The sequence below is a fragment of the Babylonia areolata genome, chromosome 22, assembly GCF_041734735.1.
Source record: "Babylonia areolata isolate BAREFJ2019XMU chromosome 22, ASM4173473v1, whole genome shotgun sequence".
Taxonomy (NCBI): Eukaryota; Metazoa; Mollusca; class Gastropoda; order Neogastropoda; family Buccinidae; genus Babylonia; species Babylonia areolata.
In genome coordinates this window covers 14,569,533-14,597,032 of record NC_134897.1, presented here as the reverse complement: position 1 = coordinate 14,597,032, position 27,500 = coordinate 14,569,533, and the positions used below count along the sequence as shown (strand labels likewise).

General features: G+C 45.3%; 1 protein-coding gene across 3 annotated transcripts in view; it reads right to left on the bottom strand.

The window, feature by feature from the left end:
• LOC143296883 (multiple C2 and transmembrane domain-containing protein 1-like) overlaps positions 1-27,500 on the bottom strand; it is a 143,127-nt gene that overhangs the window by 103,413 nt on the left and 12,214 nt on the right. The window contains exons 1-2 of one of the 3 annotated variants that reach the window (XM_076608864.1): positions 2,590-3,280; positions 1-744 (exon numbers count right to left, since the gene is read on the bottom strand). The exon at positions 1-744 is cut by the window's left edge and continues 603 nt beyond it. The exons of 1 other annotated variant lie outside the window; for it this stretch is intronic. In XM_076608864.1, coding sequence (XP_076464979.1) covers positions 1-114 — 114 coding nt within the window. In that variant the 5' untranslated portion in view covers positions 115-744; positions 2,590-3,280. Of the gene's footprint in view, positions 745-2,589; positions 3,281-27,500 lie in introns of those variants that run through there. One more of the 3 variants, XM_076608865.1, reaches the window with a different exon arrangement.

Below are 27,500 nucleotides of genomic sequence, written 5' to 3'. Positions count from 1 at the left end.
GATGCCGATGGGCCCTCCTCCTCCTGCTGCCGCTGCTCCTCCGCTGCTACTGGGTGCCTCCTCTTTCTTCGCCTTGCCGCCTTTCTTGTAGTGGCGCTTCAGGAAGGCGTGCATGGTGGATGGGGGAGGGGTGGGTGGGGTGGGGTTGGGGTTGGGGGGGGGGGGTTGGTGAGGAGGGGGGACGGGTGTGGTCACACCTCTCCCTCTCACTCACCGGTCGAGTGAGGTGTTGTAGGTATTCTTGGCTGAGACGTCATCAGGGACATGCATTGGTGTTATGTTAGTTCCTTTCTTTAGTATTAGTATTATTATTCTTTTGTTGTTTGTCAGCAGAATTCAGTGTGAACCACAGCTTGTTCTGTACCTTGGGAAACAGCTGTCATGTAGAACTTACCGAGAGTTACGTGATATCTTCGCCGAAATAACACTGGCATCAAGACTGAAGGACGAGTGATTCCAACTAAGGAAGACTAGTCTCTCGGCTATCAAAAATGCTTGTCAACACTGTCCAAAAAAGTTGTGAAGCCTGACGAAAAAAGCTCCGAAATAATGGAATGTTTTTCAGTCGTTTCCGAGGAGACCAGTGAAAAGACTCAAAGAAAATTATGATCCCACACAAACAGGAATGCTTTAAGGAATCGGTGATTTCATGTTGTGAGAAAAGCGTGGAGCTATGTCGATACGGGCCCGCCGATACATAACACTCGTTCAGTTACAACTGTTATGACGAAACTGAGCCGCTACCTGTCACAGACGACGAAACGATGACGACACATGAGGCATCATGTTCATTTTGCATTCATCAATCACGATGACGACACATGAGGCATCATGTTCATTTTGCATTCATCAATCACGATGACGACACATGAGGTATCATGTTCATTTTGCATTAATCAATCAATCAATTAATTAGTTAACTGAAATTCTTAACGTCCTCAACGAAAAATAACGACTACCACCAGCACCCTTACCACTACTCTACAACTACTACTGTTATAACTACTTCTACTTCTTCTGTAACTACTACAGAAGTATAAAAGAGTGAGCAGACTAAACAATACATTGAAAACTGACTGTCTAGTTACTCAGACAGAATGAGTGTAATTTCCGAAACCCTTCAACTCCCCAGAATGACTGGAGACATTTCAACACCTCAAGAAATCCCGAAGACATATGAACACTTCTAGTAACTACAGCACACACCACAGCCGGTGACTACTGAGTAAGGTCACGTGTCATCAGTGTGTAACTGACATTGTTGTCATCACAAAACCCAGTCCCTCTGACAGTTATACTGCTGTGCACGTCACGGCGCGTGCTTTGACAACTCAAGTTGTAAACATAATACACGATAATGTAACCGCTCTTACTAAACCATGAATGTACTGTACTGTGCTGAAGCTGTAATCAATTGCACAGTATTTTTGTTAGACTTAAATGCGTTTCATCGTGTTGTTCTTATAACGGATTTCATTGTGCGAAATTCGGACTGCTCTTCCTGAGGACAGCGCACACCGCAGTGAAGCCTCCCCCCCTGCCCCCTACCTCCCTCTCCCCCCCTTACCCCCCCCCCCTCCCCCCCCCAACACACACACACACACACACACACACACAGACACCCATGTCCCTGTTTGTACGCTTGTTTTCCTGTCAAATTATTATTCTGAAGAATTCTGGGCCAGGGATACCGACTCTGTTACTCTGGCGTTCAATGTGCGCTGCACACAAGACATCGGGTTATCGCCCCTTATTGAAAACTAGCAATCCGGTCCATAACTCAATATCTGACGGAAAGGAAGTGAAAAACACTGGTCCTTTTGATGACTCGAACCCGGAACATCTTACTTCCTATGCTGGTGTTGCATTGTGGTATTGGGCCAACACTGTACATGGACATACATTGTAAACGTTCTGAAATAACCCCCGATGATGAAATTTGTTGTGTGTTTTTTCTGTGCTACACCGTACTCTGCTGTGGTGTGTTGCACTTTAAACTATGCTGCATTGTAATGTACTGTATTGTGTTGTGCTATACTGTGCTGCCGGTATTAAACTGCATTGTACAGAACTGTGCTGGCTGTGTTGCATTGTACCAAAGTCTGGACATTTGCATGGACAGTAGCAATCAGATATAGCACTGGTGTAAATGTTCTCATTCCAGGACTCCGAACCTCAGACCATTCCTAACCCCCAGGTAATATTAATAACTGTTAAAATTAACACTTGATTTATATGTCTACAATCATCGGTATGTGTGACGAAACAGTAAACAGAATTCATTCCTTCCATCGAAAACACCCCCCTCCCCCCACTGACAACAAAAACACCACTTCAGCAGTCTGCCAAAACCAACATCCTTCCCTTAAAGAGAAACTTTGCACACAGAGTCAACATACAATAGCAAGTAAGTCCATATAAGACCCTGGTGTCTATTCTGTGAGGAATTTCACAAACAACGAATAGAAATATGATAGCGTTAACGGTATATACAGAACGGTGTCAGACCTCATAACTCAATGCACAAAGAGAATGGTTCATGTTTTACTAACTGCAATAAAACACCTTTGTATACAGCTATTGTGTTACCTCAGTGTTATGACGACATGGAAGTCGATAGTGCACTATGTTTCAAGCAAGTTAGCACTCACAGAACAGCAGCCGACACACAGAAGCAAAAGTTATTGACAACCCGCAAAGAACACCGAGCACAATATATCGCTGAAGTCAGTCCACGGACCGATACCTAAAGTACGACACGATTTACACACACACCACATCACCACCACCACCACTCACCCTCAACGCAGTAACGAGGAGACAAAACCGACACACAATCACTCCCTAACCCGAAAATAACGATCCCACAATCGCATCATCACCCGCTCGCCTCAGAAGTATGGGTGATAAATCTCACACATCAAAACGCGAGACAGTCCCGAAAACAAAGACGAACCAACACCATTCCCACCGTACGCATTCCCCCAGCATTTCCCCACTCAGCAGTGTGTGAGGAGTCTCACAGATCACAACACGTAGCTCTGTCACCAGCACGCACCAAGTTGGTCAATGGACAAACGAAATAAGAGAGGAGAGTGGTGGGTTTTTTTTTTTTTTCAACATGTGAAGTTTTGCCACCACCAGTCCCGGTACGGAGATGCCGCAAGCGTCGAGATGACAGCGCAGCACAGCACTGCACAGCACAGCACAGCACAGGCCGGGGTTCTCTCTCTCTGTCTCTGTGTCTCTGTCTCACCGATCTGCCCACCGACGCCCCATACAGACACCGCCTCACCGCTCGCCGATCCTTCACTGCCGCTGCTGCAGCCGGCCGACACCTCGCCAAGTGGGGAGGTGGATGTGGGAGGGGGTGGAGGTGGATGTGGGAGGGGGTGGAGGTGGAAGGCAAGAAATCAATGCGTCTTTCCCTTCCTCCCCTACCTCTCTCCCTCCTCGTGTAAACTACCCCCCTCCCTCACCCCCGGCACACTCCTCTCCCTCCCCGTTTGCCGCCCCAACGGTTTAATACACCTCCTCTCCTTCAGTGATCTCCCCCCCTGTCCTCTTCAGCGGCGATTGTTTGGCGGTGGTTTCAATCAGTCACGTGCTGCTGTGGATCGGGGCGAGCGCGCGCACACACACACACACACACACACACACACACACACACACATATATATATATATATATATATATATATATACTCCCCCCCCCCCCCCGCGCACGCACACACACACACACTCATTTTCCCCCGTGCGCACACACGAACGCACACACATCCCCGTGCGCGCGCACACACACACACACACACACACACCGGGATACGCGCATACACACACATAATAACACGCATGGACATATCCATGCACGCTCATACATACACTCGTACACATATACAATACGCACACAGAAAACACACACACACACACACACACACACACACACAGAGCGAGAGAGAGAGAGAGAGATAGAGCGAGAGAGAGAGCTACAAACCTCCTTTCGTCAAACTGCAAACATCGAATCCCTTTTTTTTTCCTTTAATCATGCCGCCATCGATAATCCTACATGACTGATCGGCGGAAAGCAGCAATGATTGATCAGTGACTTCCACGTCCGGATAAACACGGCTTTATAACACACTCTGTCTGCTGTTTCACATATCCGCGGGAGGGTGGAAGGGAAGGGAACAAAAAAGGCATAACACGCTTCAAATTCAGAAGAAGAAAAAAACAAAGAGAACTCACAATGAAACAACTCCTTTTTTGTTTGTTTGTTTGTTTCTTCTTCTTCTTCTTCGAAGTGATGGTGGAAGGGAAGAGAAAAGGCATAACAAGCTTCAAAAATTTAATCAGAAAAAAACACAACTCACAATGAAACAACTCATTGTTTTTCGTCTTCTTCTTCTTTTACTACTACTACTTCCTCTTCTGCTTCTTCTTCTTCCTCCTCCTCCTCCTCTTCTTCTACTTCCTCTTCTTCCTCCTCCTACTCCTCTTCTTCTTATTCTTCTACTTCCTCTTCTTCTTCCTCCTCCTCCTCTTCTTCGTCAACTTCCTCCTCCTCCTTCTCTTCTTCTTCTCTTTTTTCGCGTGGAGGGTGCGGAGTGGGGACTATGGGTTGGGGGAATAAAAAAAAGAAGAAGAAAAACAAGAAAGATAATCCCGTAATACCCCAGCCCCTGCCATTATAAATTCCCTTTGAATTCCACTGGTTTATGTCTGTGGAAGTGAAACAGGGCAGAGAGGAACCGCTAGCTCTGCACCATACTGGATGGTTTTGTTCGGAACAGAGAGAAGGGGGAGAGGGGGGAGCGAGAGAGACAGGGCGAGAGGCCGTGGAATACTGTGCATGAAAATCGACACACACACACACACACACACACACACACACACACACACACACGCTGGCATGTGCCTCGTAACAGCCCTGTCCTGGCCCATTCACAGACACATGCAATTTTGCACAAAGTTAGTGGGATCGGATGTAGCAGTCACCACGACAAAATAAAACAACCAAACAAACAAGCAAACAAAGAGAGTATAAAATTTTTTTCCCTCGGCAAATTGAAACCGAGGGAATGTGGCGAATCGTTGGCTGATATAGCTAACGACTGTGTCTGTTGGATAGGTGTAGGTGCTTGCGTACGTGTGTGTGTGTGTGTGTGTGTGTGTGTGTGTGTGTGTGCGCGCGCGCGCGCGCGTACGTGTGTGTGTGTGTGTGCGTGTGTGTGTGTCTGTGTTTGTCCCTGTCTGTACAAGGGTGCATGGGATGGGGGCAGGTCGAGGGGGGTCATGTGGGTAGGTGGGTAGGGGGCGAGGGGTTGTGGGGGGGTTGGGGGGGGGAGTGAGAGAGAGTGGATGGTGGTGGTGGGACGTGCCGGAAAAGACCACTCTGAAGGGAAAGTGCAGTCAGCAGAGAGAGAGGGGGATGGGGAGGGAGGGAGGGAGAGAGAGAGAGTGGGAGGGGAGTGAGGGAGAGGCGAATGAAAGAGACAGTGGGATAGAGGTAGAGAGTGAGGCAAGTCTGAAACAAACACGGGTACGAGGGTACGCACGAACACACACACACACACACACACACACACACACACACACACACACACACTTACACACACCTGGATACGCGCATACACATACACAATAACACGCATGGACACATGCATCCGCACACACACACATGCATCCATACACACACACACACACACACACACACACATGCATCCACACACACACACACACACACATTCAAACACACACACACACACACACACACACACACACACACACACACACACACACTCACTCACCTACCCACCCACCCACCATTCCGGACACCAATCGATACAGACCAGCATGTGCCCGGCAAAGGATCAGTTTCGGTCCATACACAGACATTTGTAAATTTCCCGTTGCTCCAGCCAAGAGAGAAGAAACAGCATCGGCCAAGTCAGCAACAAAAACACAGATCAATTTCGGATACGTAGGCACCGCAATCTCAGATCACGTGACGAAACGTTTGGCCAACGATTGGCTAGCGACTTTCCTGTGACTGCCGTGGATGTTTGCGCAAGCGTATGAAAAGAAAGGGGGAGGGGTGGAAGGGGGGACGGCGAAAAAGCAAAAGACTAGTTCTATCAAAGACCTTATACATGTTTCATTGACTGGTATGTTAATGAGATCTACGTGGCGTCTAGATGAGAACTCCGAACTTAGTAAAGAACACATCACAACAAAAAAAGAACACACCACAACCCCCTTTGTCACAACGTTCATGGGGTGCATGTCTATCTCCCCCATACGCACCCCCTCACCCCAACCCCTACCTCCCACACCACTCCCCACCCCCACACGTTGGCAGTTTAAAATACTTACATGGATTTACTGAAACCAGACAGTACATTCGTGAATATTGAGTGACAACATTTCAGAGGTTTCATGAAATCAGTAACAATTCAAGTGATTTTATTTCATCTCTGACGGTGTTAGTTGTTACGCGAAATAACTAAATTATTTTCAGGGATTTCGCGAAATTGCTGGTTTCAGATCTTACTTTAACATAATAGGGTTTTAGTTCCATGGTAAAAGTTGACTGTATGTGAGGTGTAAAAGAATTTAGGAGAATTATAAAAAAGAAAAAAAGTGATGATGATGACTGTAGTGATGATGATGATGGTAGTGGTGGTGGTGGTGATTGAAGAGACTGTAGTGATGATGATGATGATGATGATGATGATGGTGGTGGTGGTGGTGGTGTTGGTGGTGATTGAAGATGACAGTGGCGGTGGTGGTGACGACTGTAGTGATGATGATGATGATGATGATGACAGTGGCGGTGGTGGTGACGACAGTAGTGATGATGATGATGATGAGGAGGAGGAGGATGACAGTGGCGGTGGTGGTGACGACTGTAGTGATGATGATGATGGTGGTGGAGAGAAACGAAAGAGAGAACGAGAGAGAGACAGAGACAGAGAGACATTTTAGAACAGAGAACAGAGGGAGCGAGTGGATGGGAGAATGATAATTGGGTGAGTAACAGACAGAGCGAGTGACAGTCAGACAGAGCGAGTGACAGACAGACAAAGTGAGTGACAGAGTGAGTGACAGACAGACAGAGTGAGTGACAGGGTGAATAACAGACAGACAGAGTGAGTGACAGACAGACAGAGCGACAGAGTGAGTGACAGACAGACAGAGTGAGTGACAGACAGAGCGAGTGACAGACAGAGTGAGTGACAGACAGACAGAGGGAGTGACAGAGTGAGTGACAGACAGACAGACAGAGCGAGCGGCAGACAGACAGAATGAGTGACAGACAGACAGAGCGAGCGACAGACAAAATAATTTCCCGCAAAGCGAGTTTGCAATGATTTCATGGAACTAAGCGGCGTCATGTATAAAAAAAATAAAACATTAAAAAATAGATAACGAATAAAAAATAAACAACAACAAAACCCAAACACCACTTATGACATAATGATGACTGTCTTGACGGAAGGTGGCAAGATGGTTAAGACGCTCATCTACTGTTACAAAGTCTGTGAGGGTCTGGGTTCGAATTCCGCTCTCGCCCTTTCTCCCAAGTTCAACTGGAAAATAAAAGTGAGCGTCTAGACTTTCGGATGAGACGATAAACCGAGGTCCCGTGTGCAGCACATACTTATCGCAACGAAAAAGAACCCATGGCAAACAAAAGTGTTGTCCTTTGGCAAAATTTTGTAGAAGAAATCCACTCTGATATGTACACTCATATACATGCATGCACTAAGGCCTGACTAAGCGAGTTGGGTTATGCTGCTGGTCAGGCATCTGCCTAGGAGATGTGGTGAAGCGTATATGGATTTGTTCGAACGCAGTGACCCCTCCTTGAGAAATTGATATCGAAAAGAACTGGCTTGAAGGAAAACATTTTATCTGTACTTTATTGTATCAAACGAACGGGAAAAAATCTCTAGGCCTTGACTTGTTTCGTTTCGACCTCAGACTACAAAAACTACTAGTGGAACGGAATCTGATCAAGTAAAATATGTAAATTGCAATGGCGGCATGCACTGGTTTGTATTGACTGTGTGGCTGCAAGAGAACCTATGTGTGTGTGTGTGTGTGTGTGTGTGTGTGTGTCCCTCCACCTCTCCTATGTGTAGACTTCCCCGCCGTGTAATCTGGCCACATGTCCCGGCGGCCCCAACAGTGATGAAATACCTCTCACGGTTTGTCTGAATAAAGATGTATGGTATGGTATGGCGTGATATAGTAAGGTATGGTATGGTATGATATGGTATGGTATGGTGTATCGTATGGTATGGTTAGGTATGGTAAGGTAAGGTATAACATGGTATGGTAGGTATGGCATGGTATGGCATGGTATGGCATGGTATGGTATGGTATGGTATGGTGTATCATATGGTATGGTATGGTATGGTGTATGGTATGGTATGGTATGGTATGGCATGGGATGGTATAACATGGTATGATATGGTATGGCATGGGATGGTATGGTATGGCATGGTATGATATGGTATGGTATGGTATGGTATGGCATGGCATGGCATCGTATGGTATGGTATGGCATGGTATAACATGGTATGGTATGGTATGGCATGGCATGGCATGGCATGGCATGGTGTATCGTATGGTATGGCATGGTGTATCGTATGGTATGGTATGGTGTATCGTATCGCATTGTATTGTGTTCTGTTGAGTCTGATGGGGCGATTACCAATTGTATTGTATTGTACTGCATTGCATTGCATTGTTTTGCATTGTATTGTATCTGAGGGGACTATCGTATCGTATCGTATCGTATTGTATGTATTGTATTGTGTCTGAGGGGACACTGACCATGTGTAGTAATTGTATCGTATCGTATTGTATTGCACTGCATTATATTGTATTATATTGCATCGTATTGTATTGCATTGTATTGAATTGTATTGCATTATATTGCATCGCATCGCATAGCATATCATAGCATAGCATCGCATTGCGTCGTATCGTATAGTATAGTATCGCATCGCATCGTATAATATCGCATCGTATAATATCGCATCGCATCGCATCGCAACACATCGTATCATATTGTGTCCGACGGGACAATGGCCTTTCCGTCACACACGGCGCCACACTACATGCAGCAGACAGCCCTAAGTTTGTTCAGCGGGTGTGGACTGAGAATTTTCGTCTTCTCTCTCCATCCAGGTGTGGTTACCTGGGAATGGGGGAATTGGGGCTATTCGTTGTCTTCTTGTGTTGCGTTCGTGCGCTGTATTTCCTACGTTTATTCGAATGTAGGAATGGGCATTTTACGTGTATGACCGTTTTGTAGGCAGCCGTATTACGTTGCTTTTTTGTTTTTTGTTTTTTTTGGGGGGGTAGGGGGGGGGGGTATGTTTTGGGTATGTTCTTGTTTCCATTACTTTCCTAAAGTTGACACGGATTTCAGGATCAGTAACCTGCATATTTGATCTACTGTATATATGGACTCGATCTGAATCTCGCTAGGACACACACACACACACACACACACACACACACACACACACACACACACACACACACACACACTCACTCACTTTCACACACACACACACACACACACACCACCACCACCACCACCACCACAACACAACACAACACAACACAACTCCCCCCCCCCCCCCCCCACACACACACACAGCTCAGAGCTGTCAACAAACTGCTGACTGACGGGCAGCAGCTGGCGAGGCGGGGCTGACATCAATCAATCGTCCTTTATTAAAGGACCTGTCTGAAGTGGGCAAGGATCAGGGGGGAAGAATGAAAATAAAATAAAATAAAACGAAGAGGAGAGGAAGAAGCCGGAGAAGGAGCTGACACAGGAGAAGGGGGAAGACGGGAGGGAGAGAAGGAGGAGGAGAAGAAGGAAGATGATGAAAGGGAAGGGGGAGGAGAAGATGGAGAAGGAGAAGGGAAGGGGGAATATGAGGAGGAGGAGAAGTAGTGAGATGAGGAAAAGGAGGGAGAGGAGGCGATGGAGGAGAAGAAGGAGGGAAGGAGGAAGATGAGGAGAAGGAGAAATAGGGAGAGGCGGAAAAAGAGAGGGAGGACGCGAAAGAGGAGGAGAAGGAGGAATCGATGAAGGAGGAGGAGAAGGTGAAGGAACAGGAGGAAGACGAGGAGGAGGAGATGGGCAGGAGGAGTAGGAGGAAGATGAGGAGGAGGAGAAGGATGAAGATGAGGAGGAGGAGGTGGGCAGGACAAGACGTACAAGAAGCAGGGTCAGGAATAAGGAGAGGATGAGGAGAATAGGGGAGAAGGAGAAGGAACTAGAAAGGGAGAGAGAGGAAAATGAGGAGAATGAAAAGGAGACGTGTGGAGAGAAAGAAGAGGAGAGGGAAGAGGATGAGGAGATGAAGAATGAAGGAGATAGGAGATGGATACCCCTCCACTTCTGTGCTTGGGGTCAGTCCTGTCAATGTCTTCAGTGTCGGCAGATTCATGGGGGGACTGTTGTTTGAGGGATGTGGTGGCGGTCTCCACTCTGGGAGGGACGCTCACTCAGTCTGGCTCCGCGACTAAGCCATTATTGTCGTTAGTAGGGGGCTTAGTAGGTGGTGTCCTAAGTACGTTAAATCAGAACAGGCACAACCGAACACCACCGAAGTGACTCAGCAGAAGTGCAGGGTCTCCTCTGATGTGTGGCCTCCTGGCGACCTAACATCGATGGTTCCCTGCGACCTGTCAATGCTGGAACTGTGACGGACGAACCCGGGTGTGGCTGTGTATGGGGGAAACGGTGCAGATGATGGGGCAGCAAAAAAAAAGAAAAAAAAAAAGATAGGAGATGGAGATGTAGGAGAAGAAGGTGGAAAGGAAGAGAAGCAGGAGAGAAGAACAAAGAGGAGAACAAAGGGAGAGGAAGAGTGGGGGTGGAGGCAAGGATGAGGAGAAGCAGGGAGAGGGGGAAGGGAGGAACAAGACGGGGAGAAAGAGGAGGAAAAGGAGGTGTAACATGATGAGCAGAAGCGGAAGGACGATGACGATAATGATTCAGTTCATACTGTCGTCAGTCAAGTCATGGCTCAAAGCATGTCAGAGACAAAACAACAACAAACGCACGCCCCCGCCCCCACCTGCACCCCCCCTCCCCCCAACACACACACATGCATACAAAAAATAAAATAAAATAAAATAAAATTTAAAATCCCCATAACTTCCAAACCCCGGGCAGAAGATTGTGCAGTCAACATGATCATTGTTTCACACATAACCGAGAACGATATACACACGAATGGGGTTCAGGCACTAGCAGATCTGCACATATCGTGACCTGCGAGATCGGAAAAATCTCTACCCTTTGACCACAAGGCGCCGTTACCGAGATTCGAACCTGGGACGGAAAGCCCAACGTTTTAACCACTCGACTATTGCGCCGACGATGATCGTACTGTGTAAACAGCTATCCTATAGTATTTACGTTTCTGACAACAGAAGAAAGAGAGAGAGAGGGAGAGAGAGAGAGAGAGAGAGAGAGAGAGAGAGAGAACTGTGGACAGATATTACTATACTATTACCGGACTCGAAAGATGGTATCAATGATCAATATCGTCCCGGACACAACTACATGATTGCCGTTATACAACAGAAGGCTCCAGTGTCATATCTACGGACGCAAGGTGTGATTTATTTCATCTGGATATTGTTCAGTACATTGGGTGATTCTTATTGCCATTACAGGTAATCGCTGTTTTAGCATCCTTCCAGACAAAATATGTGCTGTATTGGCACAGACAGAAATGTTTATTATTATTGATGGGAAGTCGTACTCGTCAGTACAGACAGAATGCTGTTTTATTCTGATCACATATGCTCGTTTATCAAGGTTGTGCGTCGAATGCCTTTACAGTTAAGATAAGAATAATTACAATATTACTGCTAACTTGCTAATTCATGTGCAATATCCGTGTTCGAGGGTGTGCATGCTGGGTATGGTATGTTTGTGTTTCCATAACCCACCGAACCCTGACAAGGATTATGAGATCTTCAACGTGCGTGTTTGATCTTCTGCGTGTAGAATCACACAAAGCAGGTCCGATGTATGTTAACCTGGGAGGTGGCAAAAAAAATTCTCCAGCTTTAACACATCAGGCGTCGATGAAACCCAGGGCCCCCAGATTGAAAGTTCAACGCTCTACCCACTTTCAGTCTCTCCTAAAATGTGACAGGCCTTCCGGGAAGGTGGCCAGTTCATCGCACAGCTTCATCTGTCCTTTGCTGTTTTTATTTGTTATGTGACGAGCGCAATAGCCGAGTGGTTAAAGCGTTGGACTTTCAATCTGAGGGTCCCGGGGTTGAATCTCGGGAACGGCGCCCGGTGGAAAAGGGTGGAGATTTTGCCGATCTCCCAGGTCAACATATTATGTGCAGACCTGCTTGTGCCTGAACCCACTTCGTGTGTATACGCAAGCAGAAGATCAAATACGCACGTTACCCTGTAATCCATGTCGGCGTTCGGTTGGTTATGGAAACAAGAACATACCCAGAATGCACATCCCCGAAAACGAAGTATGGCTGCCTACATGGCGGGATAAAAACGGTCATACACGTAGAAGCCCACTCGTGTACATACGGGTGAGCGTGGGGGTTGCAGCCCACGAACGAAGAAGAAGAAGAATTTGTTATGTGAAAAGGAAGAGAATGCTGGCTTCTTATCGTCTGGAATAAAGGCTGCGGTTGTTTGTTTGTTCGTGTTTTTTTGTTTGTTTTTGTTTGTTTGTTTTTGGGTTTTTTGGTTTGTTTTTTTTGTTTGGTTGGTTGTTTTTTGGTGGTGGTGTTTTCTTTTTTTGTGTGTGTGAATGTTTTTCAATCACAGACGAAACAGCCGTCAGAGATTCCTGTCAGTGCACGAAGAAAAATCCAAGGTTATTGTTGCTCAGAGAAGAGAGAGAGAGAGAGAGAGAGAGAGAGAGAGAGAGAGAGAGAGAGAGAGAGAGAGAGAGATTCAGATTCAGATGGTTTATTCATTAAGGCCAAAGCCCCATATGAACGAGGGGCGATAACAACATTAGTGCATGTGTCACCATAACTATAGCAATTAATCATGACATCATTATATCTCATAAATGAAAAGCTTTATATAAATATAGAGCAAAGTTACGTATAAGTTCGTCATCTGTAGATGCCATCAGCAAATTAAATCGAAATGAACATGGATAAATATAATATTTCTTTGGGATAAATTTTTCAAGAACACACAAAACGGGGCATTTCAAAAGAAAGTGTATTTCATCTTCTATCGACTCTTTACACAATGGACAAAAGAGATCAGAATTGTGTACATTTTTATAGCGGTGGGTGTTTATTTCCGATATACCAAGTCTAAATCTTGCCAAAATGAATCTGAGATGTCTACCCATATCAGACAAGAGATAATTCTTCACTAAATGAGTAGAAACATAACCCCTGTATATATCAAACTTTCACTAGACTGAATATGGTTTTCCCAATTCTGCCATCTACAATCGATCATGCGCTGGCGAAGAGTTTGCAAAAATACATTATCTAAACCTACATTTTGGAAATACCAAGCATACTCAAACCCAAGTTCACAAATACATATTCGTACATTTGAAACCCAGTTTCTTTTGCCTCTTAACCCTTTCACCGCCAAGCTCGCATTCATGCACAGGCGTGGTAGAGGACCCATGTCACTGAAAGGTCTGTTATCCATGAACCTACTGCTCTTAATGTTCGGTGGTAGGATAGGCCATATTTTCTATACATTGCAGGGGGAATCCCCAGCTATTCTTAGCCACTGTCTTTTCTGTGTTTATACCAAAGGGAATTTTGTACTCTAAACTGACTGGCGGTGAAAGGGTTAAGTCTAAGTCATATAACATGTTATACGTTTTTCTTGGCAGTCGATCTGCACTCATTTTCAGTAGCTTTAGCCAATAGCGAATACAACTAATTGCAGAGTTTATATAAACTGGATGTCTATTTGTTTCCCCAAATACTAAATCGTTTGGTATTTTCATATCAATACCCAAAAACCTTTTAAGTCCAAATAAATGTATAGATTCACAATGCACAACAGCATTCTTATCCAAACCCAATAACTCTGACCCATACTGTACCATCGGCTGAATCTGGGCATCAAACACTTTTGTGTAAAAAGCTCTAGAGAATTATCATTTAATATGAACAACTTTTTTATAATATTTAAAAACTTATACTTTGCTTTACTACACAGATCTCTGCGGGCACCTTCAAAACTTAAACGAGTAGAAAATATAATCCCAAGATATTTATAAGCATTAGCAACAGGCATAGCAATACCATCATACACTCATCTTTCCCTCGATGCTAAATAACCCCCCTTCCTGAAAACAATTATGCTGCTTTTATCCCTGTTAATCTTTAACTGCAATTCATTTGCTGAATTTTTCAAATTATTTAGTTGCGTCTGCAAACCTACAACTGTCTCTGAGAGCAAAACTATATCATCAGCCAGCAGCGAAATGAAGAATTCCAAAAAATCCACAGTAAATCAGCACCATGTCTCCCTTTATCAATTACATCTAACGACAATTCGTTTATGAATAATGAAAACAATATAGGGCTACATACGTCTCCCTGCTTTACCCCTCTTATACAGTTAATATAATCAGTAAGTTTATCGCCACACCTTATTTTCGTTTTAACTACGTATACATCGTACATGCTCTTCACACATTTATAGAGCTTCCCAGTTATCCCACTTTTAATTAAGATAGGCCACAGTAAATCTCTGTTGATGGAATCGAATGCCTTCTCAAAATCAATGATTGCTACATAAAGTTTACGATTAAAAGAAAATTGTTTTTGAACGTACGCTAAAAGAGAAAACATATGATCGATTGTTGAATACCCTTTTTTAAACCCCGCTTGGTGCTCACCTGTCGTATTATTATATTCTACATATTCCTGAGAGAGAGAGAGAGAGAGAGAGAGTGTGTGTGTGTGTGTGTGTGTGTGTGTGTGTGTGTTGTCGCTGCAAACAGAAAGTTGTCGAGCCTAATTGCGGAGAGACAAAAAGGAGTGTTGTTTATCGTTACACACTGCGCATCGGTCGGTCTGTGTGGATGTTTGTGGGCAGAGAAACAGGGAGCGGATGAGACAGAGAGAGAGAGAGAGTAGATGATAGAGAGACAGACAGACAAATACAGTGACAGAGACGCAGAGTAAGTGATACAAAACAACAACAAAAAATATTGCCACCAATAACAACAACGACCAGTCCTACAGAAGTGGCAACAGCACAAATTGTCTGCTTGACAGAAACGCATCGTCTGACTAAATGACAGAAACGCATCGTCTGACTAAACCTAACATCGATTTTCCAACCACTCACATCAACACACACATACATACACGCGCATCCACATGCACGTACACACATGCATAGGCACATACACACACATAAAAACACATGCCCGCACACATACACATGCACACACATGCATACAACATTCGCGCGTGCAAACCACACACAATTACATGCAGAGACAGATAGATAGATAGACAGACTAGATAGATAGACAGACAGACAGACAGACAGACAGACAGTGCGACAGAGACAGACACAAAGAGAGAGAGAGAGAAGCAGACAGACAGGCAGACAGAAAGAAAGACAGATAGACAAAGATATAGTGGCAGACAGGCAAACAGACGTACAGAGATATATTCAGACACACACACACGGACACACACAGACACAGACACACACACACTATATATATATATATATATATATCACACACACACACACACACACACACACACACACACACACACACACACACAGCGGAAGCCCAACCCCCAACAAATTAGCAGCACTGCATTGCCTCAGTGTCTATCAGGGGAAATAACCCATCACACCGCGTTGTCCGCAGAGAGCAGTTTCTGCCGCCTCCTATCTGTATACACATCTATTTGTTCTGCCGCCATCCACGTACACATCTATCTGCGCAATGTAGTGCTATTCACTCTCTGCTCCAATCCACGTCTCTCCACGTGAATACATGAACAGATAGACACTGAAACAAACTAACACACGAATGGAGACAGTCATGAAAATGAATAAATGAAATCACTGAAATCGAATGAAGGAAAATTTCTGGTCCTGCGATGAAAAGCACATGCTCTTTTCTGTAAACACAACACACACACACACACACACACACACACACACACTCTCTCTCTCTCTCTCTCTCTCTCTCTCTCTCTCTCTCACTCTCTGTCCCTTCACTGACATCAGACAGAGCTTACAGGTCAAGATGTCAGAGAAGGGCTGTCACCTCAATGAGATACGACAAAGCTTACAGGTCAAGGTGTCAGAAAAGGGTTGTCACCTCACAGAGATCAGACACAGCTTACTGGTCAGGATATCAGTTACAAATTCTTAGTTGGACTTTTCCGTCACGGGATATTGTAACCCATCACGTCATTTCAAAATTACATTACTTTTCCTCAGTAAAATCAAAGGCATGATTTATAAAGTAAGGGTTGCAGATAAAACTGAAACCACGCTGATATTTTACAAACGTTCAGCAGTGAAAGAGTTAAAAGAACGAAATAAAGAATGAAATAAAGACACAACAGCACAAACAGCCTGGCAACATGCAGCCAAAACACAGCCATAAACCCGAACTCACCTCAAGACAGAAATGAGTCGACAAAGCCACAACAAAAGGCAACAGATTATCGTGATCACCCTGACTCAAATGATCCATGAACACACACATCAATAAGAAAAAAAATAAATAAAAAAGCTCGTCAAGTATCGGTAATTACCACTTCAAAACAGTCTTCCCGTCACAGGACGAGTGCACTGATTAGGTTTTGAAGCGATGCTCGTCGTTAGCTTCTCAGTTAATTAACTGTCCGTGTGTGTGTGTGTGTGTGTGTGTGTGCGCGCGCGCGCGTGCGTGCGTGCGTGTGTGTGTGTGTGTGTGGGTATACGTATGTGTACGTGTGTGTATGTGTGTGTGTGTGTGTGTGTGTGTGTGTGTGTGTGTGTGTGTGTAGGAGCGTACGTGTCTGTATGCGTTCACGCGCGCGCGTGTGTGCGCGTGCGTGCATGAACGACTACGTGCGTGTACATATTTATGTAAGTGTTTGTGCGTGCGTGTGTACATGCGCGCGCGTGTATGTGTGTGTATGTGCATATATATGTGCATCTGTTTATGTCACAAGTGAGACAGACACACAGACAGACACAGAAGAAGAAACCAAGTGTGTATGCAAGCCTGGAAACATACACACTAGCTCTGTGCACGCACACACGCATATTTGCATGCGCGTGAACGCATACATCGCGGAAGTCAGTCCAAATGTATCCTTCTACAGATATGTTCCACGTGGCGGTTGTTTTTAAAGAGCTTATGAGTCACAGGGCTAGGCTACATCTTTCCATCCCAGCCTCTTCGGATGATGGCTACAACAGCTGTTCCAACTGTCGATACTGACTGTAAGATCTGTCCATCTATACATGCATCTATCTATATATAGTGTATGTATGTGATATAATCCTATTCACTCCGTCGGACAAAATGCATCGTTCTGCAACGCGGATGCTTACATCATCTCCATTGATTTACGTCATACTATTATTACGTCACACCAGCAACTCACAATCGACAGTGATTGTTAACAACGATCGGTAAAGTTACAAAAGGAGTTCCAAAAAGATGCTGAGTTCAACACGAAAATGGATGCGCCCAGTACTGGGGGGAAAAAAAGAAGAGAAAAAAAAAAGCTTCGCTGTGATATTGAAATTTGATGGTTTGTCCACATGGGCTTAAGACATTTTTGCCTCCTATTGATAACTTTGGCTAGGCCTTGGCTTTAATAGGCAACCCGGGCTTTAAAACAATGCGTGAAACGCAGATTTCAGAATCCGGCCTGTGGCTTCTTTTTCGTCTGTTTCAGAGCTGTGACATCACAATGGACAGACCTTCGTTTGGATGAGATATGTACGGAACTGCCCAGACGTAGTCAGTCATTGGTGAACACGTGCCTTAACGTCTGGAACCCTACTTTACATTGACTTTTTTTTAACGTTTTATTTTTCTTTTCTTTCTGGTGTTTTTTTTTTTCTTTTTTTTTTTCCATCCCTCTGTATTAGAGGTATGCATGCATATTAATGACTGGCTTGAAAGTGCTTTGACATGTCTCTGCACGAGATTAAAGAATATGTAGATAGGCCTCCATGCATTAATATAATAATTATTGTCAATATTATTATTGCTGTCATCATATTCACCTCCAACATCATCATGATCATTGTCATCTTATTGTTCTTGTCCTTTTATACTTATGGTCCAGTGTTCACCGGTGATCAGGGTTCGAGGCCCCGTTTCGGCATGGTGTTGTGTCCTCGGGGAAAGGCACGTTATTCCGATTTTCTTCACTCCACACAGGCGTGACTGACTGATTGATTGATTGATATGGATACTTATATAGCGCCTATCCTCGGTCGGAGACCAAGCTCTAAGCGCTTTACAAACACAGGGTCATTTACACAACAGGCTGCCTACCTGGGTAGAGCCGACTGACGGCTGTCATTGGGCGCTCATCATTCGTTTCCTGTGTCATTCAATCAGATTTCAGGCACGCACACATACACACTCAGACAATCATTTAACACTTTACGTGTGTGACCGTTTTGTTTATGTACCCCGCTCCGGCATGGTGTTGCGTGAATGGGTACCTGAAATCGGCTGGGGAAGGTTAAAACGGCGGAAGGAGAGGTTTGGGTCCCGCCTTCCTATGCCGATGGCCACAGAATTAAGGCTGTCGGACCTTTAACTGTCATTGTTAATGATACACGAAAAACCCCAACCTTCCCGTGGTAACAACGCCATTCCATCCCTACGCCTCCAGTCCCCCAGATGGGATCACATCAACTGTTTCCAACGCTCGGAACGTCCACCTCCCGGGTCGATTTGAAAACCTTTGAAGCAAGCCGACAGATGGTCCCTCCCGGGCCCGTCATTCCCCGATTCGTCACTTCCCTGAGCTGTCATCACCATTAATAAAACAACACAGCCAATCCACTCTGTCCCCCCGAAATCCAGCACAGGTCCGGGTCATCGGAGCGCAACAGCGGCGTTCAATCAGGTGTTAGATGTGATGGGAGCATGCATCATCATTGCTGTACCACGTCTGACTGTTCCTTTGTTTTGTTTTTGTTGTTTTTTTCCGTTTGGTTTGGTTTTGCTTTCCCAGTCAGTGGCATCACTCACTCCCACACCACAAATCACGAGTCTTCCATTCACAGCCTTAAGGTTTTATGACAATAAAATATTCTGTTTTATTCCATATTCAGTCACACCCTGGTTCGTCTGCTGCAATCTTAGCGCCGGCAGTCTGCTGGGAACTGTTGGTGGTAGGTCGCCAGAAGGCCAAAAACAAGAGGAGGCCCTGCACTGATGAATTTTCCATTCTTGTTGCACCACAATAGTACTGTGTTGCATATGACGAATACGGCAAATACTTAATGGTGTATAACCCTCGCAACTATGAATAACCATAATATCCGGGGCTACCAGGAACGTGACAACTTCCGATTGGAACTTTACAGGGACTTGGTGGTGTGGAGAGGACTTTGTTTTGTCTAGGTGTGTGCATGTCACACAGTTCAACACACTGCATACTCCGTAAACACGTTCACGCGGCACATGCAGCATGCATGGTCTGGGAGAAAGGTGGGGGAACTGAAGGCCTATGTCTAAAGGACGGAACCTCCAACAGACAGGATTTCTCTCTCTCTCTCTCTCTCTCTCTCTCTCTCTTCCCTTCGTCTTCCCAGCTCTTCCCGATCAATGAGCAGTAGTTCGGGAGGACGTCAGTGTCTGTAAATCACGTCGAACTTGATTGAATGGGAGGGGAGGGGTTGGTTGGGGAGCGGGGCAGGGAGGGTAGTGTGAGGAATAGGGTTGGGGAAGGAAATCCGATGTCAGCGACTGCTGACCTCAACACCATCCCACTCCACCCCCTCAACCCCCTTCCCCTCCCCTCCTGCATCTCACACCAACATACTCTGACGTCTTACCACCGCTGATGCGGTTTGATTCTTTTACCTCATACACATACCATAAGCACTTCTGCTTCGTCCATTCTCTATCTCTCTCTCTCTCTCTGTCTGTCTGTCTGTCTGTGTCTTGTCACTTGACTGGGTAAAAAAAACCCCAACATTCTTGCTATTGTGCTTCCCTACATACCTAATTTCGTTTCGTTCCATTTCTCTTACTCACTCAGACATAACTCACACACACGCACACAAAATACACTCATAATAACACGTACAGACACATATGCACGTATTCGCACGCACGCACACAGAGAGAGGGAGAGAGAAAGAGACCAACAGAGAGAGAGAGACAGAGGTGGGTGGGGAAGAGTCGATAACGACGGTTCTATTCAGATGAAAGCCAGAGCCCCTAACTGAAGGGGTTTTCATTGAAAAGGGATAATGAGAAAATGACATGACACAGTACACTGACAATTCAAATCAACCAAACATAGTTAACACAACTTTTCAACAACATTCACGAGGTAACAGTACGTAATCGCTTCAATGCTTCGTGTATATATCTGGCTGAGTTATACAGAGTACACTCGTGTCATGACGACATGTGTATATTGAACCTAACATTGGACTGATCTCTATAATATTTTGGTTGAATCAGTTTTTGTCTCAGGTCACTCAAAGCAGGGCAACACGACAAGAAATGTAATTCACCTTCCTTACCCAGATAGCATAAACGGCATGTATACATATGTTCATCAGTTCAAAATGCTGTGTCTGAAACTATGAGAAGCACTATTAAAACAAATCTAAATTTTGTCATTGCACATTTTATATATCTGTCCAATCCCAACTCAATGTATGGTTCAATCTCATGCGATGTTTTAAAATGTCTAAACTGTGGAAATATATCACAAGTGTGTATATTAACATGCCAGTCTTGCCACATGCAATCAATGATTTGTAGTCTGAAACAGTTTAAGAAACCTGCAATATCTTCCAACCCCTGAGTATCCCACACAGACGCAAAACCATAAGAATTTTAACACTGACGAACACTCGTTGCCCACGTCTTCTTGCCACTTTATTCAAACACAATATAACATCTTTTAAGCTTTAACCGGAGACGGAGAGAGAAGAGAAAGGCGTCACAGTCCTCACAACCAGCCCTCCAGCGCCTAGACAAAGGGAGAGAATGCTGATCACCACAGGCGGACAACAGTGACAGAGGGAAGGGAGGGGGCAGGGGGGTGGCGGCGGAAGGGGTACGGTATGATGGTGGTGGTGGTGGCAGTGAAAGTGATTCAACACGCACTTGTATCATTTCAAACTGTGAACCTTGACATCTCATGCATCACTTATGCAAATAGCTCGCACAGAATACGCGACCAACTGCTTGGGTTGGAGGGGGGCATGAGTTGTCGTCTTTTCTTAAACGAAAAAAAAAGAGAGTAAGTTTGCGTACACGCGACGGCACGCACATTACGCACGCACGCAGACATACATGCGTATGTATGTAGACGTCCATACACTAACATTCGCTCGTGTACACACACACACATACGCACATATTCAAGCACATGTACGCATCCACACACACACACACACACACACACACACACACACACACACACATATATATATATATATATATATATATATATATATATATATATATATATATATATATATATACACACACACAAGCACGTAAGCATTCAAACAGAGAGTGAGAGAGAGAGAGAGAGAGAGAGAGAGAGCACTCTTAACATCTGAAGCAATCGCCATCACCAAACGCTATTTTTACGATTCGCCCACATAAAAAGCCCTTTTAACCATTTTTTCTTTCTTTCTTTGTATTCTTAATCTTTCCAATTCTTTCACAGACCCCTCCCTTACCCCCACCTATTTGATCAATATTTAACTTTTTTTTTTTTTTTTTAGCACAGAGGTTATAAATATCAATAGTGTTTTCTAGGCAGACAAATGTGACCTTTTGATTTGAGAAGTTTTCCGTAAAGGTCAGAGGCAGTTGATGTGTATGCGCCACGAGACGGCTGACACACTGACGTATCTTTTAAGTAGCTGTGCTTACGTCATCTATTTTCGCACTGGTTGCGTCACGATTCATGAACGTCAGAGCGAGTTCTGCTGGAGTTATTTTTGTGGCTTCCTTGTGTTTGAGTACGTTTTGTTGATATAAATATTTTTTGTCTATTTCCTACCCAACCCTCAACCCTTAAAAAACAACAACAACGATAACAAAAATCCGATTTAATAACACTATCAATGTTTTAAGACCACTGTTGCATGTTACAAAATAAAACAAAAACCAACTGACAAACGAAGGTTTTTACAACAAAATAACCAATCTTTGGGTCCAAATGTCCAGTGAATTTGGGTGGGGGGGGTTTTTTCACGCCGAGATTCCAACTATGTCAAGTTCCATTAACAAAATTCAGTTATGTGTGTTGGTAAGCATTAACTGACCATTGGTTTACATCGGGTTAGATGTAAGACACTCGCTAATTAGCTGGATGATGAACATCAAGAAAAAAAAACAAATGCTGAAGAGAACCTACTCTCTTGAAAAAAACCCCCACTCTTTTCTAAAGGTAAACCAGTCTCTTTACCAAAAGGAAAAACCACTCTTTTCTAGAGGGAAACCAGTCCCTTTACCAAAGGGAAAACCACTCTTTTCTAGAGGGAAACCCGTCTCTTTACCAAAGGGACAACCACTCTTTTCTAGAGGGGAACCAGTCTCTTTACCAAAGAGAAAACAACTCTTTTCTAGAGGGGAACCAGTCTCTTTACCAAAGGGAAAACCACTCTTTTCTAGAGGGAAACCAGTCTCTTTACCAAAGGGAAAACCACTCTTTTCTAGAGGGGAACCAGTCTCTTTACCAAAGGGAAAACCACTCTTTGCTAAAGGGAAACCAGTCTCTTTACCAAAGGGAGAACCACTCTTTTCTAGAGGGAAACCAGTCTCTTTACCAAAGGGAGAACCACTCTTTTCTAGAGGGAAACCAGTCTCTTTACCAAAGGGAAAACCACTCTTTTCTAGAGGGAAACCAGTCTCATTACCAAAGGGAGAACCACTCTTTTCTAGAGGGGAACCAGTCTCTTTACCAAAGGGAAAACAACTCTTTTCTAGAGGGGAACCAGTCTCTTTACCAAAGGGAAAACCACTCTTTTCTAGAGGGGAACCAGTCTCATTACCAAAGGGAGAACACTCTTTTCTAGAGGGGAACCAGTCTCATTACCAAAGGGAGAACCACTCTTTTCTAGAGGGGAACCAGTCTCTTTACCAAAGGGAAAACCACTCTTTTCTAGAGGGGAACCAGTCTCTTCACCGAAGGGAAACCACTCGTCACTCGCACCCCCATCATGTCCAACCAAAAGCGAAAGTACCGCTCCGTACCAGCCCCTCTTGTGGTTCTTTACAGTCTTCCGCGGGGTATTGATAACGTGAACATGAATATTCAGCAAGGTCGTTTGTCCCGTGAGGCCAGTTATCTCCCAATCCACAGCCCCCGAGTTCATGTCGACTCACCTCTTCTGTACATCCCGGAACTGCATGTTCCATACCCGAGTGTGACTGTCAATTCCAGTGCCTGGTTTACGTATATTTGCACGTGATATCCGTCCTTGTGTGTGTGTATTAAGTGCGCCCAATCAGAAGACCTATGGGTTTACGTTGGGAGAATGGGGAGACACAACTAATCGGACATAAAAAGGAGAAGCACACAGACACATAAGCAAGCAAGCACACAAGCACTCACATGCATCATGCACACACACATTCACGAACACACATACACACACGCACGCACGCACGCACATACACACACACAGCGAGCGAGCAAGCACACACACACACACAAATACATACATACATACACACATACGCACACACACAGACACACACACACACACACTCTCTCTCTCCCTCTCTCTTCTCCTCCAACGCGAGCATTCCAAACGAGAGAGGACGCACGAGCAAGGCACGTGCACTCGGCGGAGCAGACGGACACAATTAAGAGAAAGTGACAGTGTGAACTATTTGTACTCCTCGTTTGCGTCATGACCCGCCTGGAATTTCCCTGTCACACCACGGCAACTGATACAGACAGAGAGGGGCTGTGGGTGGGATGGGGTGGGGGTGAGGTGGGATGTGCGGGGGAGAGAGATGAATGACGGGGAGACAGATAGACATCAGAGGGAGAGAGACTGAAAGAGGGGTAGAGACTGAGAGAGAGAGGGAAAGAGAGAGGAGGAGAGAGAGGAGGAGAGAGGAGGAGAGAGAGGAGGAGAGAGATAGAGAGAGAGAGATCATGTTGCGGAGAGTCCAGACTACCACAACGGAGCCGGGGACCATTTCAGGGCTGATGAGAATGACACACACACACACACACACACACACACACACACACACACACACACACACACACACACACAGAAAATGAGTGACAGACAGGGAGAGAGAGAGGGGGGGGGGAGAGAGAGAGACATAGTGAGAGAGAGATAGGGAGAGAGAGAGAGGGAGAGCGAGAGGAGAAAGAGAAATGGGAAAGAGAAAGGAGAGAGACAGACACAGTGAGAGAGAGAGGGAGGGATGAGAGAGAGAGAGAGAGAAGGGAATGAGACAGATAGACAGAGAAAGCGACAGATACATCCCTGCCAAAACAGGTCGCCAGCTTAATTTGCCTGCAGAAAACATCAAAAAGCAATTAAACGTGTGGAACTGATGTCATGATAATTACAGTAAAAAAAGTATGTGTGTGTGTGTGTCTGTGTGTGTGTGTGTTTGTGTGTGTGTCAGTGTGCGTTAGTGTGTGTGTGTGTGTGTGTGCGCGCGCGCACGCGCGTGCATTTGTCTGTGTGTGTGTGTGTGTGTATGTGTGTGTGTGCGTGTGTGTGTGTGTTCATATGCATACGTGTGTGTTTGTATGTGTGTGAGTGTGCGTCACTCTGTGTGTGTGTGTGTGTGTGTGTGTGTGTGTACGTGCGCGCACACGTGCAGTTTGTGTGTGTGTGTGTGTGTGTGTGTGTGTGTGTGTGTTCATTTTGTCCCTCACCCCCACCCACACCCCCTCCTTCTCAACTGGAAACATAAACTCTGTGAAGATTCAACGTCCCTCCCCAATGACCGGATCCTTATAAATAATTCCAGAGAAGAAAAAGACAAATCGTACGTCCTGACTGCGAAATCGATCAACCGTTATATGCTTCTTGCGTGCAGAAGCAGTGTCAGTGCACACACCCCTCCTTCCCTCTAGTCTCTCTCTCTCTGTTTCTGTGTCTGTCTCTCCTTTCCTCTCCTCCACCCCCTCCTTTTACAATGAACACACACACACACACACACACACACACACACACAGACGCCGCACTTACACACATACAAAAGGCAATACAACTCAGCACAATACTGCGACACAACCAACAATACAACGTTGCGTGAAGATAGCAGAAAGAGCGACTCTCCGAAGAGGCATCCAGGATACACGGACAGGAAATAAACTGTTCAAAGCCACACACTACCGGGAATAAACTGTTGAAAGCCTACCGCCTCAGACCAACGGGAAGTGACACAAACATTGATTCCTCTCTGGCGGCAAGGGAGCTAACCTTTGATGGTCTCATCGCACAAACTTCCCAATCTGCTCACGGCTGCAGGCACGGGATGATTGGCTGTTCCCTGTTTCTGCGCGCCCGCCCCCCCCCCCCCCCTTCCCCACCACCCCCGCCCCCCCACTACCCCACCCCCACCCCCCACCTCTCTCTCTGTGTCTCTCTGTGTCCCTGTCTCTCTTTGACTGTCTCTGTCTGTCTCTCTCTGTTCTTCTCTCTCTCTCTCTCTCAAGATCCTACAGACCCAGTGTCGAGTGTGAGACCGACGAGCTGGAGAAAACCCTCAGCGAGAACAGGAGGAAGAAGAGAGGAAACGCGCATTCACATGGGTACATCGACTGGTCAAATGTTTCTTCTTCTTTCTTTCTTTCTTCTTCCTCTCCTCCTTTCTCAAATGACATGTCGTGGTGGATATCGTGAAATCTCAGCACTGTTACTCATAACAGCAGTCAGTGGAGTGATGGCCTAGATGAAACGCATCCACCTAGGAAGCGAGAAAATCTGAGCGCTCCACTAGACCTTGAGTGGTAGTCTGGACGCTAGTCATTCGGATGAGACGACAAACCGAGGTCCCGTGTGCAGCATGCACTTAGCGCACGTAAAAGAACCCACGGCAACAAAAGGGTTGTTCCTGGCAAAATTCTGTAGAAAAATCCACTTCGACAGGAAAACACAGAAACACTGCTGGAAGGAACCCCCCCCCCTCCCTCCCCCGACCCCCGCTCAAAATAAAATAAAATAAAATAAAAAATAAAAGAAAGGGGTGGCGCTCTCAGTGTAGCGACGCGTTCTCCCTGTGTAGAGCATCCGAATTACAAACACAGAAATCTGTTGCGACAAAAAAGAGTAATACAATACAATACAATACAATTATACAATATAATTTGGACGAAGAATGGGGTGGGGGGGGGGGGGGGGGGGTGGAGGAGAGAAAAGAAGAGGGAGAGACAGACAGAGAGACAGACAGACAGAGAAACGTAAGTGTTAGCAAACACACTTGTGTGGTCTTTCGACTTCAGAAGCGGAGTTACTACAAGCGCGCATTCCGCATCACACGCATCTGTCCATCCATTCCTTTTCCACCTAGTAAACACACACACACACACACACACGAACGCACGCACGCACACGCGCGCACACACACACACGCACGCACACACACACACACGCACACACACACACACACACACACACGACTTTGCCAATCTGAATGTGCCACTTTATATTGTGAAAAAAGAAAGAATAAAAATAAAGGGGGGGAGGGGCAAGGAAGAAAAGGGAAGCAAGAAAGAAAAAAAGAAAGAAAAAAAGAAAGGAATGAATGAAGAGAAAGGGAAATGGATGGGAGGAAAATAAAGGAAGAAAGAACAAAAGAAAGAAAGAGAAAGAAAAGAGTGAATGAAAAGAAAGGGAAATGGAATGATTGAAAGGGGAAGCATATAAAGAAAGAAAGAAAGAAAAGAATGAATAAAAAAAAAAGGGAATGAAGAAATGGAAGGGAAGTACAGAAAGAAAGAAGGAAAGAAAGAAAGGGAATGGAAAGGAAATTAATGACAGGGAAGTTCAGAAAGAAAGAATGGGAAAGAAAATGAATGGAAGGGGCGTATGGAAAGAAAGAAAGGAAAGAAGGAGGGAAGGAGAGTAGGAAGCAAGAAAGAAAAAAAGAAAGAAAATAAACAACAAAGTACGACAGCACCAACACGATCAAACCCAGATAACTCTTCAATCCCTGTTGTAACCTCTCAAATCACCCCCACCCCCACCCCCTTCAATCCCATCAAACCTTCCCTAATCATGACCTCCCTCACCACTATCCCCCT